The 15,305-nt window shown below is 32.1% G+C and overlaps 1 protein-coding gene across 1 annotated transcript in view; it reads right to left on the reverse strand.

Annotated features, from left to right (window-relative positions):
• LOC149738647 (transformation/transcription domain-associated protein-like) overlaps nt 1-15,305 on the reverse strand; it is a 53,078-nt gene that overhangs the window by 28,520 nt on the left and 9,253 nt on the right. The window contains exons 17-36 of the mRNA XM_089874719.1: nt 14,436-14,573; nt 13,950-14,169; nt 13,384-13,550; nt 12,538-12,603; nt 11,938-12,153; nt 11,132-11,230; nt 10,230-10,395; nt 9,602-9,742; nt 8,275-8,418; nt 7,783-7,925; nt 7,345-7,467; nt 6,741-6,887; nt 6,046-6,270; nt 5,561-5,704; nt 5,138-5,322; nt 4,448-4,706; nt 3,622-3,792; nt 3,041-3,196; nt 1,681-1,795; nt 527-732 (exon numbers count right to left, since the gene is read on the reverse strand). Coding sequence (XP_089730845.1) covers nt 527-732; nt 1,681-1,795; nt 3,041-3,196; nt 3,622-3,792; nt 4,448-4,706; nt 5,138-5,322; nt 5,561-5,704; nt 6,046-6,270; nt 6,741-6,887; nt 7,345-7,467; nt 7,783-7,925; nt 8,275-8,418; nt 9,602-9,742; nt 10,230-10,395; nt 11,132-11,230; nt 11,938-12,153; nt 12,538-12,603; nt 13,384-13,550; nt 13,950-14,169; nt 14,436-14,573 — 3,231 coding nt within the window. The remainder of the gene's footprint in view (nt 1-526; nt 733-1,680; nt 1,796-3,040; nt 3,197-3,621; nt 3,793-4,447; nt 4,707-5,137; nt 5,323-5,560; nt 5,705-6,045; nt 6,271-6,740; nt 6,888-7,344; nt 7,468-7,782; nt 7,926-8,274; nt 8,419-9,601; nt 9,743-10,229; nt 10,396-11,131; nt 11,231-11,937; nt 12,154-12,537; nt 12,604-13,383; nt 13,551-13,949; nt 14,170-14,435; nt 14,574-15,305) is intronic.

The following is a 15,305-nucleotide window of genomic DNA, read 5'->3' on the forward strand; positions in this document are numbered from 1 at the left end:
TTACAATTTATAAATTTTACATGCCTGGCTACAGGTAAAATACGATAAAACAAAATATGAATTAAATTCGACCGTATTCATAACGAAAAATCTACTCGTCAATACAACGTTTTAACTTTGTACTTCTGGATCCTATAATGGTGTAGAAATCGAGTAAACCTTTGATGGCATGTGGCCAATAGCCGGTGCGTCGCCTTTATATGCACTCGGCCGGCGTTGATTGACAGGTTTTTAATTAATTTCCCGGCTCGCAGATAACGCTACGATAGAACGCTACCAATAGAAACGACGCTGGATATGCACCGGTTATACAATTTCATTTGTTTCACCGCAGTAAATTAGTTGAATGACGTCATCGAATATTCGGATTCGATCGAATATTAGACCCTAGATATTCGGATTCGTCGAATCCGAATAGTTTTGATCTCAGCCCATCCCTAGTGCATATGACACAGCTGGAGAAAAAAATGTGATGATTTTTACAGTTTTAAAAAGTAGCAGAGAAATATTTTAAAGTATTCCTCACCATTCGTTTCTGCAGCATGCTGTAGTTGTTAGGCACATGTTCTTCAAACCAGGATTTTAGGAATTGAAAGTCAGTGAGGGTCCGTGTGGAAAAAGCTCGTAGTAGTTGAAACTGAAGTCCGACATCTGACGGATTTTTCGAGGCATATCGTAACAGACATTTACACAACAGGCGTGCTTCATCAAAATGGCAGTTAAGGCTTGTTTCTGTTGGAAAACAAAACAAATCTTATCAAATGATAAGAAATAAAAGTTATGCTTGTTATAAAAGAAATAAAAAAAATTATCAATTTTTATTTAATTTTTTTAAATAATTTTTTTTTTACAATTTTAAACTTAAATAAAAAGAGTAAAAATACACACAAAAACATTTATTTAATATAAAAGGTAAAGTTCCAAGTTCTTAATTTTATCAATAAAATAACATTTAACAAAGTAATAAACTGTTTAGCCATCTGCGTTTTACGACAGGTATATAAATTTAAAGAGATTTCGGCACAAAGCTGCGTTTGACATTAAAAGTTGTAAAACAGCTTGAAAATGGTGTATTGTTGATGTAAGTCTGTTTCATATGATTAAATGTTTTCTTTTAGGATATTCATGGGGATAGAGAATTCTGTCTATCATTTAAGATTATGGAACTTAAAGTTAAAATACAAAAAAAAAATTAAAATTAAACAAAATTTCAAAACGAATTCAAAATTCTGCATGTTAAAAAAAATTTAAAAAAATTATATTTCATACACTTCATACCAGCTTGTAAGTTATTAAGAACTTTGTGTGGGTAATTTTTTCCATACAGCTAAAATTGAGACAACAATTTAATGACTAATGGGTTGGAACAATGACTATTAAGTGCCTCACTGTATTTTCTCATTTGGTAGTAAACAAAGAACATTCAAAGGATTATAAAACCATATTCTCACGACTCCCATGGACGGTTGTTAACTATTTAAAACTCCCTAAGACTTTTAGATATTAGGTGTTAAAGGTTTCCTATCTCCTCCCACACTACTGTATATATATGTCAAATTTTATCTTTAAATTGATGCACATTTTGCATATATATCAAAAATATATATTTTTTTTAATTACATATTTATATCAATTATTCAATTACAAAATAAATGCAGCTTAAACTATTTTAAACTTCACCTTTTTCATGTTTCTTGTGAAATTCCGGTCGAATCCAGATCTCATGCAGCTTGTTCACAACGGGCATGTTTAAACTCAGAAATTGTGGGTTATGCTTTGATAAAATCCATATAACCTAAACAAATCAAATGTACTTCAACTATTTTGTATTTAGGTATAATATTTTGAGTGTAACAGCCATGATTTTCAACTAATTTAACTTTCAAGATCTATATAATGTAAAAAAATTAACAAAATTGTAAAAAAAATATTTCATGTAATTATGACTAATATTTTGGGTCTAACAGCCATGCTTTTTAACTAACTTGACTTTTAATTTACAGTTTAAACAATTTTTATGACCCTCATATTACTAGTAACTCATATTTCTTTATAACTTGTTTAATATTGTTTGCAAGAAAATTAACTTTAATGTGCCTACATATATAGAAAAATGTTGCCATGATTTTTAAAACCACAGCAGAACAATATTTTAAAGTTAATTTAATTTGTGTATTCAATCATGATAATGAAAAACATATTAGTTTGAAACATTTAAAATACTAAAAAAATATATTTGTAATACTTTTGTTTTAATATTAAAAAATTGACAAATGTTTTTATTAAAAAATTTGCAATCAAATACATACACGGTGGTACAAATACAAATTTTGACATTTTATTATTTAAAAAATCAATCATTTTTTGGACATTCCGACATAATGTTATTTAAAAATCCTTTTATGACATATTAATATTTAAAAAATCATTTATATGTAATATAGTTACAAACATTAGACAAATTATTGCTTAAAAAGAGATTTAAAAAATCATGCTTCTTTAATTTTTTTATTAAAACCCCCCCTTATTTTTTTTCTGGCTGCGCCACTGTATAGATGGTCAAACAGAATAGTAATATTCAGTGACTTACCAGTATTCCAAAGTATTGCAAGTATATAGTGTTAAACAGAATACCAAAAATAACATATAGCAGGGTGGGGGAAGATGGGACACCTTTTCATTCTATTTTCTATTCCAATTTGGTAGTAAACAAAGAACATTCAAAGAATTATCAAACTGAATTCTCACGACTCCAATAGACTATTGTTAATTGTTTAAAAAACGATCAGGATATTTGGATATTCTGTGCTAAATGTGTCCCATCTTCCCCCCTCCTACTATACATACACAGTGGCGCAGCCAGGGGGGTGTTTAGGGGGTCGCGACTCCCCCCCCCCTTTTAAACCAAAAAAAAAAAAAAATTAAAAATAATAATTTTTTTTTTCTTAAATTTTTTGAATAAAACCTCCCCTTATTTTTTTTTCTGGCTGCGCCACTGTACATACATGGTCAAATAGAATAGTAATATTCAGTCACTTACCAGTATTCCAAAATATTGCAAGTCTGCCATCTGGCTGGTCATGGCACCTGTGTCAGGACTTGCAGCGAAACAAAGACTAAGTATTTTCTGTGCCTTTTTTTCAAGATGTTCTCGTAAAATTTCACCGTTTTTATCGCTTCTTTTGAGGAAGGAGATCTGAAACGGAAAAAATGGCGTTTCATAAAGAAGAAAAAAATGAAAGCTTGTAACTTAAAACAACTGAAAAGGTCATTTTTAGGTATTGGCAAATCTGACGTAAATTTTATTTTTTATGAACTTTGGACAATTTTTGTTGAGTTAAGTTTTTTTGTAAAATAATAAAAATGTGGGAAGTGAAAGCCAAGAAAAGCAAAGAACCAGAGAAGACAATTAATTTTTTTCTTTATTGCTTTTTCTAAAAAAAAGTATATCTGAAAATCAAAAATGGCGTTTATGAAAAAGAAATTAAATGGGAGATTGAAACTTGAGACAACTGGAAAGAGCAATTTAAGGTATTGGCAAGTGCGGCAGTAATTTCATTTTAAAACTACATAAAAATGCATAAAACAGATTGCATTAAACTACATAGAAAAATATTTTACCAATAATCTATTCCAGTGTCGATCAGCTGCTCCGAGCAGGAAAATATTGAGAGCTGCGTCTGCGTGCCGGGTCAGGAAGCATAAAAGTGGGGTACGTAGGGGACTTCCCACTTCTAACATTAACCCCGCTTCGGTTTTTACGACCAACACAATCAGAGGTTCCAACAATGCCTGGTTATAATATGAATTATTGTCAAAACATTTTTTTTAATTATTTGCCAAAACGCTATTTTTTTAAATTGTTGCCAAAACATTACTTTTTTTTTTCATCTTTCTTAATTATTGTCATCGTTTTTTTTTAAAAACAAACTTTTTTTAAAAATTGGCAAAACACCTTTTTTTTAACTATTGTCAAAACATTTTTTTTTTAAATAATTGTCAATACAATACTTTTTTTCAAACAATGTTTTTTTTTAACTTTTTTATTTGAATACATACAGCCAGGGGGAGGGTTTAGGGGGTCGCGGCAACCCCTCCTTAAAAAACAATTGAAAAAATCCTTTTTAAAAAATTTAAAAAAAAACTTTGAAAATTTTTTGATTAAAACCCCTTCTTATATTTTTCTGGCTTCTTCACTGTTTGTAAGGTATTACAAACTGCAACTCATATGGTATCTTTTAAATTTGGGCAATATAAGAAAAATACTCTGCCCAACAAAAAGTACTTTTTCCATGTGTGGGAAAACCTAATATTTAAAATGTATTACAAATTGAAACACATTTGGTATCCTTTAAAATTAGGCATCAAACAAAAAAAAAAACTTTTTAAGTTACTATCGCAAAATTTACATAATTTCTATATTTTTTTTATTTGACATGTAATTTACCTGTGGGGCCAATGGAATAAGATGGAATATTTCCAAGATGGCAGCACAGAGCTCTAACTCCTTGGTCACATCCGTTTTAGGGTCCTGACCATTAGTTGTAGCTGGAGTTGTAGTTTGTGTAGAAGCTTGTTTAAGTAACGCAGTGTCCAACCACTTAGTAAGGTGCGCGAATAATTGCTCACACAACTTTTCGTTGAATGTGTTCGGAAAGAGCCTTGACAGTGCCGCCAAGTGGTGGACTACAGTAAGGGTAAGATTTCTGGAACAAACAAAATAAGTTTAAATTTTGATTAAAAAATAAAATTAAGAAAATAAATATTTAAAATGTCAACAGAAATTTGTTTTATTCACTGAATAACCTCAGCTACCAATGTTAGATATAGTTAAATACCTGGATATCCTTTAACATAAAAAAAAACAACTAAATAGTAAAGGGGGGAAGATGGGGTACCTCGAGCACATAATATCTATATTTCAAGATCGTGTTTTAAACAATTAACAACGGTCTATGGGAGTCTTGAGGAAACGGTTTTATAACTCTGTGAATGTTCTTTGTTTACTACCAAATAGGACGAGAAAGTACAAAAAAAAGAGTTCTATCTTGCCCCACCATTTTTAAAACTATAAAAAAACACACAAACAACAACCACTACAAACACATAAAATAAAACCTACAAACACACAAGTCACCTGTAATCTCCCATCTTCAACAAAGTAGGACGCATTGCATTGTGTATAACATCAGTCTCGATCAGTTTTCCATCCGATTCTGTCCCTTTGAGAAACTGGCGTATACATTCTTCCGCAGTCGTCATCAATTCTTTACTTTCAGATCCAAGTTGTTTAAACAAAACGTTGATAATTTTTTCCTTCACCTTCAAAAACATCAGTTTTTTAATAAAAAAGTAGTCAGGCTTTTTGGGTTGTAAAAATTGCACGCATTTTATCATGTGTTGACAGCAGCAAAATTTCATTTCAGGAAATTACAGTTTCATTTTACTGAAAGAATTGCTTTGTCTGTTTTTTTTAAGAAAATAACAACCGATGTTGTTAAAATTTACAATGACGTAAATGAAATAATTGAAACACAGTGAAGATCTTGAAATTAGGCACCTGTGGTATGTAGTAAAGAACAGACAAAGCTTTCATAGCACTCATTCTCAACGGGATAAGGCTTGCCACGTTTTTATAGCAAGCCAGCTTCTTTAGTGCCGCGTCATCTGCCTCGCAAATATGAAACAGCTCGGTAAAGAAAACCTGAAAAAACTTTTTTTTAAATAATATACTAGTGGCTCATCTGGTATAAAAGTGAAGTGTATTTCCAACGTTTTATCTGCCATACTTTAGGCATGCCATACTAAAAGATCCAAAGCTATTTATGGCGAAAAACAAAAAGTGCTCACGGCATTCCCGGCTGCAGGACCTCACTTACACAAAAATCTTTAGGCATGCCATACTGTAAGATCACGATTTATTCATTGGGGAAACAAAAAAATGCTCACTTTATAAGATCTCAAGTTATTTATAGTGAAAACAAAAAAATGCTCACTTTGTAAGATCTCAAGGTATTTATTACAGCAAACAACAAAAATGCTCACTTTGTGCTCCTTGACTGATAAGTCTAATGTGAACAAACGTGGTCGAAGAGAATTGCAGAAAGTATTTCCGTCCATCAAACCAATCTGTGTGTTGACTGGCTGGTGTCGTAGCAAATGTTTGCGCGGTGGTATCATGTCGGAAAGTACGTCGCGGTGAGGTGACATGATGTCCGTTACACTTGAATGGCCGGAGGTTTCAGCTAATATTTGGAGAGAACTGACAGCCTGTCGAAATGGAGGTGCTTTAGTAAATTTGGTAAAATACATCTTGTTAAAATGGACTTATTTCAATGCAAGATGCATTTTACTCAAGCCTTAAAATTAGTTGCTAAAACAAAAAGATGGTATGTGAGGTCTGGTGTGTATACTAACCTATAGCAATTGAACGATTTTTGCTTTGACGCATATTTAAAACAGGTATTTTAACAATTAGTTCAAATTAATGTAACCTGTTCAACTGCTACCCTGGTTTTATTTTAAATCTGATCTTTGCAAAAAAATAGATCATTTTATAATCGCAAAGAGTGTCTTTATATGGAAAATAACTAGTCGTTGTAACTACACTTTAATTCTAATGAAACGGTAAACTTTTTTATTATGATACAAAAAAGAAGAAAATAATTTCTTTTTTGAAAATAATTTTTATTTTTGTTTTATTCCGGGGTACGCCCTCAACGGTAATGTTAAGCACTCACTTGTTCTCTGACGAGTTTGTTCGGAGAGGTTACTTCTCTCACCAACTCATGCATGACTCGATTGAATGAAGTTTGTTGGAGTCGTAACGCATCTTGGTCTTCCGCCAACTCCCCAGTTAGTGGGGTGGCACATTTAATTAACAACTCCTGTTGACATAAATAGGGTAATTTAAGGATTAGTTCAGGTGACTACTGACTAGTATGTAATAGGATACTGGAACCAGCATTAAGCTAAATTTATTTTTAATAGTTAAAAAAGTATGTTCCGAAAATCCGAATTTTTGTATTACCTATACCAAAAATTTTAGTTTTACTTCTTGCCTTTTAATTCAATTTACATTATTTTAAAACTATTTTTGTTTGTTTTTCTGGAAAACTTTTTTGTGGTTATATTTTTTTTAAAAACTGTATATTACGTAAAATAGCTAAACCATATTTTTCAGTCAAAAATACCTAAACCACTTTCACACATACCGTAATTGTTAAATTTAAAAAAAAAATATTTCACACAATATTGCTTTTACGTACACTGTAATTATGAAATTTGTAAAAAAAGTCACAAAACACAATAGTGCTGGAATCTGGCAAAAACACACACCCCCACCTTAAGAATATCTTTAGCTAAATCAACAGCTCCACTTGAGACTTCATTCGTAAGATCCATCATCACAAAGAGAAGGGCTCGTAAAAAGACATATTGTTGTTCCAATATCCATTTTATTGGCATCTAAAACAACAGTAAAGTTTTGACTAGAACTTAACTAATGTTGCCGCATTACTTGAAAAGTTATTTTAATGTTGCCGCATTACTTGAAAAGTTATTTTAATGTTGCCGCATTACTTGAAAAGTTATTTTAATGTTGTCGCATTACTTGAAAAGGTATTTTAATGTTGTCGCATTACTTGAAAAGTTATTTTAATGTTGCTGCATTACTTAAAAAGTCATATATTTTAACAGAAAATATTAAGAAATATTATTAGGTTCTTTTATAACAGAAGATTTTAAGTCCATTAAATAGAAAAATAGTTTGGAAACACTGACCTGCTGCATAAGATATTGTATGGCGCAACAACCGCCATATTTAGCATACCACGCTCGATCGTAACAGCAAGCACACATACGTTCCACCACATAGGAAAAGATGGGAAGATTGGCAGACCTCTCACAAGACCCAAGAACAGTTTCTGAATAATTTTTCATTCAATTTTTTTTTAAACTTTTTTTCAAAAAAATTAATTTTTTAAACTTTTTCAACAAAGTACTTCACCTATTCATGGTAAACGGAGTAAACAAAAAATGAAATTTACCAAAATCTTCTGAAGTGACCACCCATAGTTGTCAAACACAGGAAGTCTTATTGACTGATGTAGGGAATCCAATATACTTTGGCCCTACTTAGTGGCCAGTAAAGACTAGTAAAAGTTGGTTTTATCATAAAACTTGAGTGCTAAATCTTATGTAATTTCAAAATCTAGAATATCATGTCCTCCCAGGACCCAAAACATTACACCTATGTTTAATATCAAAACTTACTTCCAACTTTGACCATAAGAAGAATAGCAATGTTCCCGATCTTACATAATTCCTTCTCCTCATAAGCCATGCACTCAGCAATTGCATCGACCAACACAAGGGGATCCATACCTGCTTGCATGCCTCCTCTTTCGCCATTGTATCCTGTAATACAACATTTTTACAGGGATAAATAAACAGCACTTTTAATTATTCCGGCTAGCAACTTTAGAAATTATGACACAGATAAGCCATTTTTACACTTCATGCCCGCTTAAAAGTCACAATGTATATAACTTTACATAAATAGCAATTATCCGTACTTTAGAAATTATAACACAGGTTTCCAATTTTTACACATCATGTCCACTTAGAAGTTGGGATATTTATCTGGGCAGTTTGGAAATTATAACACAGAAAAGCTATTTTTACACTTCATGCCCGCTTATAAGTTACAATGTATGAAACTTTCCACGAATAACAATTATCCCGGCAGTTTAGAAATTATAACACAGTTTTCCAATTTTTACACTTCATGCCCGATTATAAGTTACAATGTATATAACTTTCCGCGAATAACAATTATCCCGGCAGTTTAGAAATTATAACACAGATAATCCATTTTTACACTTCATGCCCGCTTATAAGTTACAATGTATATAACTTTCCACGAATAACAATTATCCCTGCAGTTTAGAAATTATAACACAGGTTTCCAATTTTTACACTTCATGCCCGCTTATAAGTTACAATCTATATAACTTTACACGAATAACAACTTCATGCCTTGCTTAGAATTGTATATAACTTTAAACTTTACATGTATGACAATTATCCGGTATATTAGAAATTATAACACAGATAAGCTATTTTTACACTTCATGCCCGCTTTCAAGTTACATTGTATATGACTTTGCATGAATGATAAATTGTCCATTGCATTACTGACTTAATGGTTAGAAAGCATGAGCATTAAGTGTTTTGCCGAAGGACACACAAGCCCACATGTGGCACCAGAAAAAAAACAATGTTTTATACCCAAGTCATACTGTAGGGCACAATTTTATTTAATACAGCACATAAATATAAAATAAGCTAAATTTACATGCAAATTTACAGTAGTCAAGCTAAATAAATGGTAATACCGTTTTATCTTATCTATAATAATTCTATTTTGTTGTAAAACAGTGAACCTAAGCTATTAAATGTAAAAAAAATACCCTAAATTTTAGTAAATATACAATTTTAAAAAATCAAATTTTATATAATGTAAAAAACAACCCACAATTTTTCAGTAAACTTTTAATAATACTTAAACTGGTAAAAATTAGGAAAATTTTGCACTTACCGAATAAACGTCTTTTATTCTGTCGAGTGGTGATAGGGAAAGGTCCAGCTTGTTGTGCGATCGCCACCAAAGTATAATGCCTTACTATGTGAGCAACAAATGGCAGAGCTAACTTCCGTAGATCCTTAATCACCGCACACACTAAAATAAAAAAAAAACAGTTTTCAAAACAAAAGTTTAAATTCCAAAAAAATTCAAGCGCACCGACAAAACGCTAGTCGAATTTTAGCACTGCAAAGGGAGCAGTTTCACAAAAATGATCTTCCAATTCAAAGAAATGTTGTGGTCTAGTGTCAATAACACACCCACATTAGATCAATGATTACTCCGGGTTACTATGGGCTATTTCATGGTTCACTGCGTTCTTAAAATTCAAACTAAAAGCAAACTGATTTTACTCAAAAAAATGTATTTTTTTTAGAAAATGTCCTTTTATATTGTAATTAGGGAGATTCATAGTTCTCAAGAAATTCAAATTCAGAAAAAGTACACAGATATGCACTGTGACGACACATTCCGTTGATGGGGTGACAATGTTTCACACAGGGTTACGTGAGGTGTACGGCACTACAACAAAACAACAGCCTTGGTAATCATTAACTTCCAAGAGTGGAAAATTTGAACTCACTGAATGCGCCGGTGAGGGCTTGCTTGAACGCGTTTCTTGTAACCGAGTCTTGACATTTGTACAAAGCCGAAGCGGGCATTCGTGTGAACTCATCTTTGGTAAAACTTGAGTGGCGAATAAGGTGGGAGAAGTTGTCACTGCTGTCGCCGTTATTCATCATTCCAATCTTAGTTAAAATAATAATGATAATACTCTTCTGCTACCAGGCATAGTAAAAGTAAAATTTTAGTGCCTCATCTGGCATAAAACATAGTGTATTTTCAATGTATCGTCTGCCATACAGCGAGACTTTATCTGGAAACGTGCCTGATTTTTAATCCCAGATGAGCCCCTAAAATATTATTATTAATGATAATAATATAATAATAACTATTTGTTTCTTCGATTACGGTAGCGAAGATTTAGAAACATTTTAAACAAAAAGACAGGATATAGCGACAAAACAACGGTTTTTTAAAACAAGCTTATAGTTAAAAACAAATTTACATGTATTTGAAAAAAAATAAGTGTGGTCGCTACACTTAGCACACAAACAAGCCATCCATGTTAAATTATTATCAAGTTAGTCTTCTAATAGAAACAAAAGTGTGCATAAAATTGTGTTTTTTTATAATAATGTTAATTTACACACTCTATGTAAACTCTTAGCAACTTTGTGAAAAAGCCGAGATTTTATGCAACATGGCATTTTAAGTCTCAAAGACAGTAATAACAAATCAACTGCCTTATGGGTATAAAAAGGTGGGGCACAAATTGTTAGCATTGTAAAAAGGAAATGTCTTTTAGCAGAAAGACAACACACGTTTTTATTGTGTAAAAACTCATAAAGTTTATAAAAGAGGGTACTGTTTAGCTAATAATATCATTAATTTAGGCAAGTATTTTTGTTATTTTTGACTCACCAAGAAACACTTGATAACTTCAAACGACTGCCTTCTGTAGTAATGTTCAGTGTTTGGACTTTTAAGACATTTCAATGCACTTCCTATTATATCCTTCACCTGAAATTAAAATTTAAATAATTTTAAACTTTTCTTTAAGATTATAAAGTACATTGTAAGCTAGAATACATCAAAGACAAGAAATAACAGAAAAATGGCAGTTGTTACAGCAACTACTAGATAGTAATTTCTAATTTGTTGCTACTATTATGTTAGGCAGGATGAATGTTAAAGATTTTGTGTTATTTTTGCCAGAAGTTGAATTGATCTGGATCTACTGATCGGTATTGAAATGTCCAATTAAATGACCCTTAAACCTTTAAACTTATTTAATACTAAATGACCTAAAGTGGGGGCAACAACAATTACAGCAACAATAATAATGACACCTAGCAACAACGTTAAATGAATAAATGATTGAAAGAATAAATGAATGTAACCTTATTCTTGTTGGTCAAAGCAGCGACAATTGTTATAACACAGGTGTTCTGTTTCAAACACCTTTTGCCTGCTTATGAGTTACCACTCGTTAACTTTGTGAGTAAATATATTTTTTATGTACGGCTAACAATTTGGAAATTCCATTATTAACCACTGAGTTAGAGCAATTGTCATTAAGTGTTTTGCCCAAGGACACACATATGTCCACAATGATAGCAGCGACAAGCCTTGAACCTGAACCTCTAGGTTAGAGGCTGTGTGCTAACAACTGTGCCACAGCTGTTAGCAAATAACATGAATAACAAAATGAATTTGAGTTAACTTACCGGTAATGGAACCTCTCCCTTACAATCGACGAATCTAAGTTTCACACACGGACCTATAGATCCTGAATCATCAAACGCGAGTCTCTGAGCTTCTTTCAACATCTTCCGGTTCGATCCTCCGAACTTCCCGAGGACTCTGAACGCAACATGAGCGATGTCATCCGAAGGATTACGAAGGGTCCTCCACAGCGCTTGCATCAGTTCGGCTCGTACAGGCTGAGGATAAACAGGAAGGAATTAAGAAATATAATGAAATAAATGAATGAATGTAACCTGTTGATCCCTGCATGGTTAGGCAACATTTTTTTAATTTATAGAATAAAATATTGACAATTTATAAGTTACTATTGAGTTGGAATTTGGACGTCCCAAAAGGTTATTTCTGAGTTGGAGCAATTGCCGTTAAGTGTCTTGCCAAAAAACACAAATGGAAGAGTAATATTTATTATTCTATTTATTTATATTTTTTGTGTATTTGCCAGTATTTGCAAAACAGAAAACTTTAATTGTGATGTTTAGTAAAGATTCTATATGAAAATGCAATAAAACAATACAATATAATAGAAAAGCAATAAATTTCACATAAAGAAACTTTTTCACCTGAATGTGATCATATAGAAAGTCTGGTTGAAGATTATCCACACACAACTCCAGTGTTCTCAAGCCCTGTGAAATATTAAACAAATGTAATAACTTGAAATAGACAACCATGTCTTTCAAAAATAAAATCCTATAACAAGTAACAACATAAACTTTATTTTTAATATTTTTAAAAATTTTCAGTATGTTATGAATTTATAATACAAATGACATGTAATAAATTTACGAATCTGACTGTGATCTGATGTTCATATAGTTGAATGAATCTTGTATAGTAAAGTACAGTAACACAAAAAGTGGGTTTATATACAAGGTGAGTTATTCAAAAAAACCTAAAAAAATTGTTTAAGATTGTAAGATAATTGTTTTAAGAGAATTTGTACCAAACAATAGAATATTTAGAGGACCATTCTAATAGATTATACTAGTAGTAGTAATGTATTAGATTGCTGAACAAAAATCCATCACTGTATTCAGTTGTACATTTTATAAAAAAAATCCTTTTTATGTTTAAATAAACAGCAAGTTATCTTAGTAAGACAAAAAAAGTCTTCTTGCTTATTATGTTTATTCTTATGGACTCTGGAGTCTCTGAATCAAACATAAAAATATTGCAATGCAAAAAGTTAGTTTATCACTGTATTATGTTGCATTAGGCTTAATACTACCTTTTTTTTAAATAGATTAGATTATAATAGATGTAATAAATTACTGTAAAAATAGATTTTTCCCGGGTTATTAGTGTTTGTCACTGTGTTTTTTTCCCCCTGGTACAGGGCTAGATTTTTGAAATAGATCAGATTATAATAAAATTACTGTACAAAATATTTGAGAAATAGCTTGTACCTGTGTTATTAGTGTTTGTGAACCATTCAGGGCAGAAACAAGAGGATCCATCAACATAGGGAGGTATGGAAGCAAGGAGCTTAACCTCACAGGCACTGTCAAGCACAATTCAACGAACAAGTCCTTCATGTGTTGTTTATGTAATCCACTTTGTAAGCTGTTTAAACCTGAAAATAAATTTATGTTATAGTCTCTGGATTTTTTGAATGAATGAATGTAACTTACTTTATCCTCGCATGGAAGGAAAATGACAGTTGTTATAACACGGGTGTTCATACACCTCATGCCAGCTTACGAGTTACCAAGTATGTTAATTTGTAGGTGATTGCTTTTTTTGGATTTTTTCATGTATAGCTGATAATTTGGACAACTCATTAATGAGCACTAGGTTTGAGCAATTGCTGTTAATTGCCCAAGGACACATACACCCACAATGGTAGCAGCAACAAGCCATGAACCCATTACCTCTGGGTTACAGGCATGCAAGCTAACCACTTTGCCACGGCACCGGACAGTATCGTATTTCATATAGAACAGAATCAGTATTGTAGAGCAAATATAAGAACCTTGTAGTAAGTTGGGCAGCAGAGGTAGGAATTCTCTGTAGAGTGAATCATGGCTTCCACCGCCTATGGACCTGAACAGTGCACGCAGCAGAAGGAAGTAGTTGTACGGATCATGCGCGGTGTTTGCGAGAGCCATTGACTTTGTTACAATTGTGTGAAGATGAGGTTTCAACATCTGTTCATTCTCGTTCGCAAATAAAGACACAGATCCAAAGACAAGCTACGTTTAAAATACAAGAAATTACTTATGTTGAAACTTTTATTCATTAAAATACCATTTTTTAAAACTATTTTAAATTTTTCACCAAAATTAAAATTTTCATTTCTTAGTTGGAATTATAATTTAATAAAATAAAATTTTTTCACTTAGTTTGAATTTTTAACCAAAATTAAAATTTTAATTTATTTTTGGTATTATACAAAACATAGAAAATAACCATAAAACTGAAGATTACTTTCTGTTTTATAAACAAACCATTTTTTTACCTTAAATAACTTGAGATAGAGATTAGATTGTTCACCAGGTTTCCCCATGTCTTCAAGACGCTCCAGTAAAAACTCGACAAGAATTGTAGCAAAAGTAGCCGAGGTGTGGGGACTCGCAAGGAAGGAGTTTGCCACAATCTGCAACATTCAATTATAATAACAAGAATTTACAACTGTATATATTAGGCTTGTGGTGTATATGTGATTGGCATCCTTCTTTTTGGTAATTGGTCATACTGGAATAAATCCTAAAACCCACGGTGTGCCATGCTGCAGGACCTCACTCACATAGAACACAACATCTGTTTAAAATACATAAGTCTTGTATTTTTTATTGTATGGGTGCCAACTTGGACAACCCATCAGTAACTAATATGTTAGACAAGCATTTCTTAATCATTGTATTTAGAAGGTAAATGAGCTACCAATCAAAATCCACATCTGTTGACAGGACAGAAAAATTATAGTACTTTACCAGATATTGAACAACTTGTTGCCAAAAAGCAAGGGCATCCGTCGCATTGAATATAACCAATGTAATTCATTGTTTTCGATTTTTCATAAATGAGCGCCATATTACATATTGGGGGTAAACTTGATAAGCATTCTTTTTAAAGGGTAAAGCATACAAAAAAGTTTGTTAGAGCAATCCCTGTTAGATGTCTTGCTCAAGGACACACATCTACAATAGTAGTAGCATTAAGCTTCGGTATGCTCCGGCTACAAGGCTGGAGATCTAAACACTGTGTTGCAATACAATACAATAACTCAGATGGATAGTGTTAACATATGTTCCACCAAACAAATATTATTGCCAGCACCATAGCACAGTGGGTTAGCACGCCTGCCTCTCAATGACAAGGTGTATGA

The sequence above is a fragment of the Ciona robusta genome, chromosome 3 (genome assembly GCF_009617815.1).
Source record: "Ciona robusta chromosome 3, ASM961781v2".
Lineage (NCBI taxonomy): Eukaryota > Metazoa > Chordata > Ascidiacea > Phlebobranchia > Cionidae > Ciona > Ciona robusta.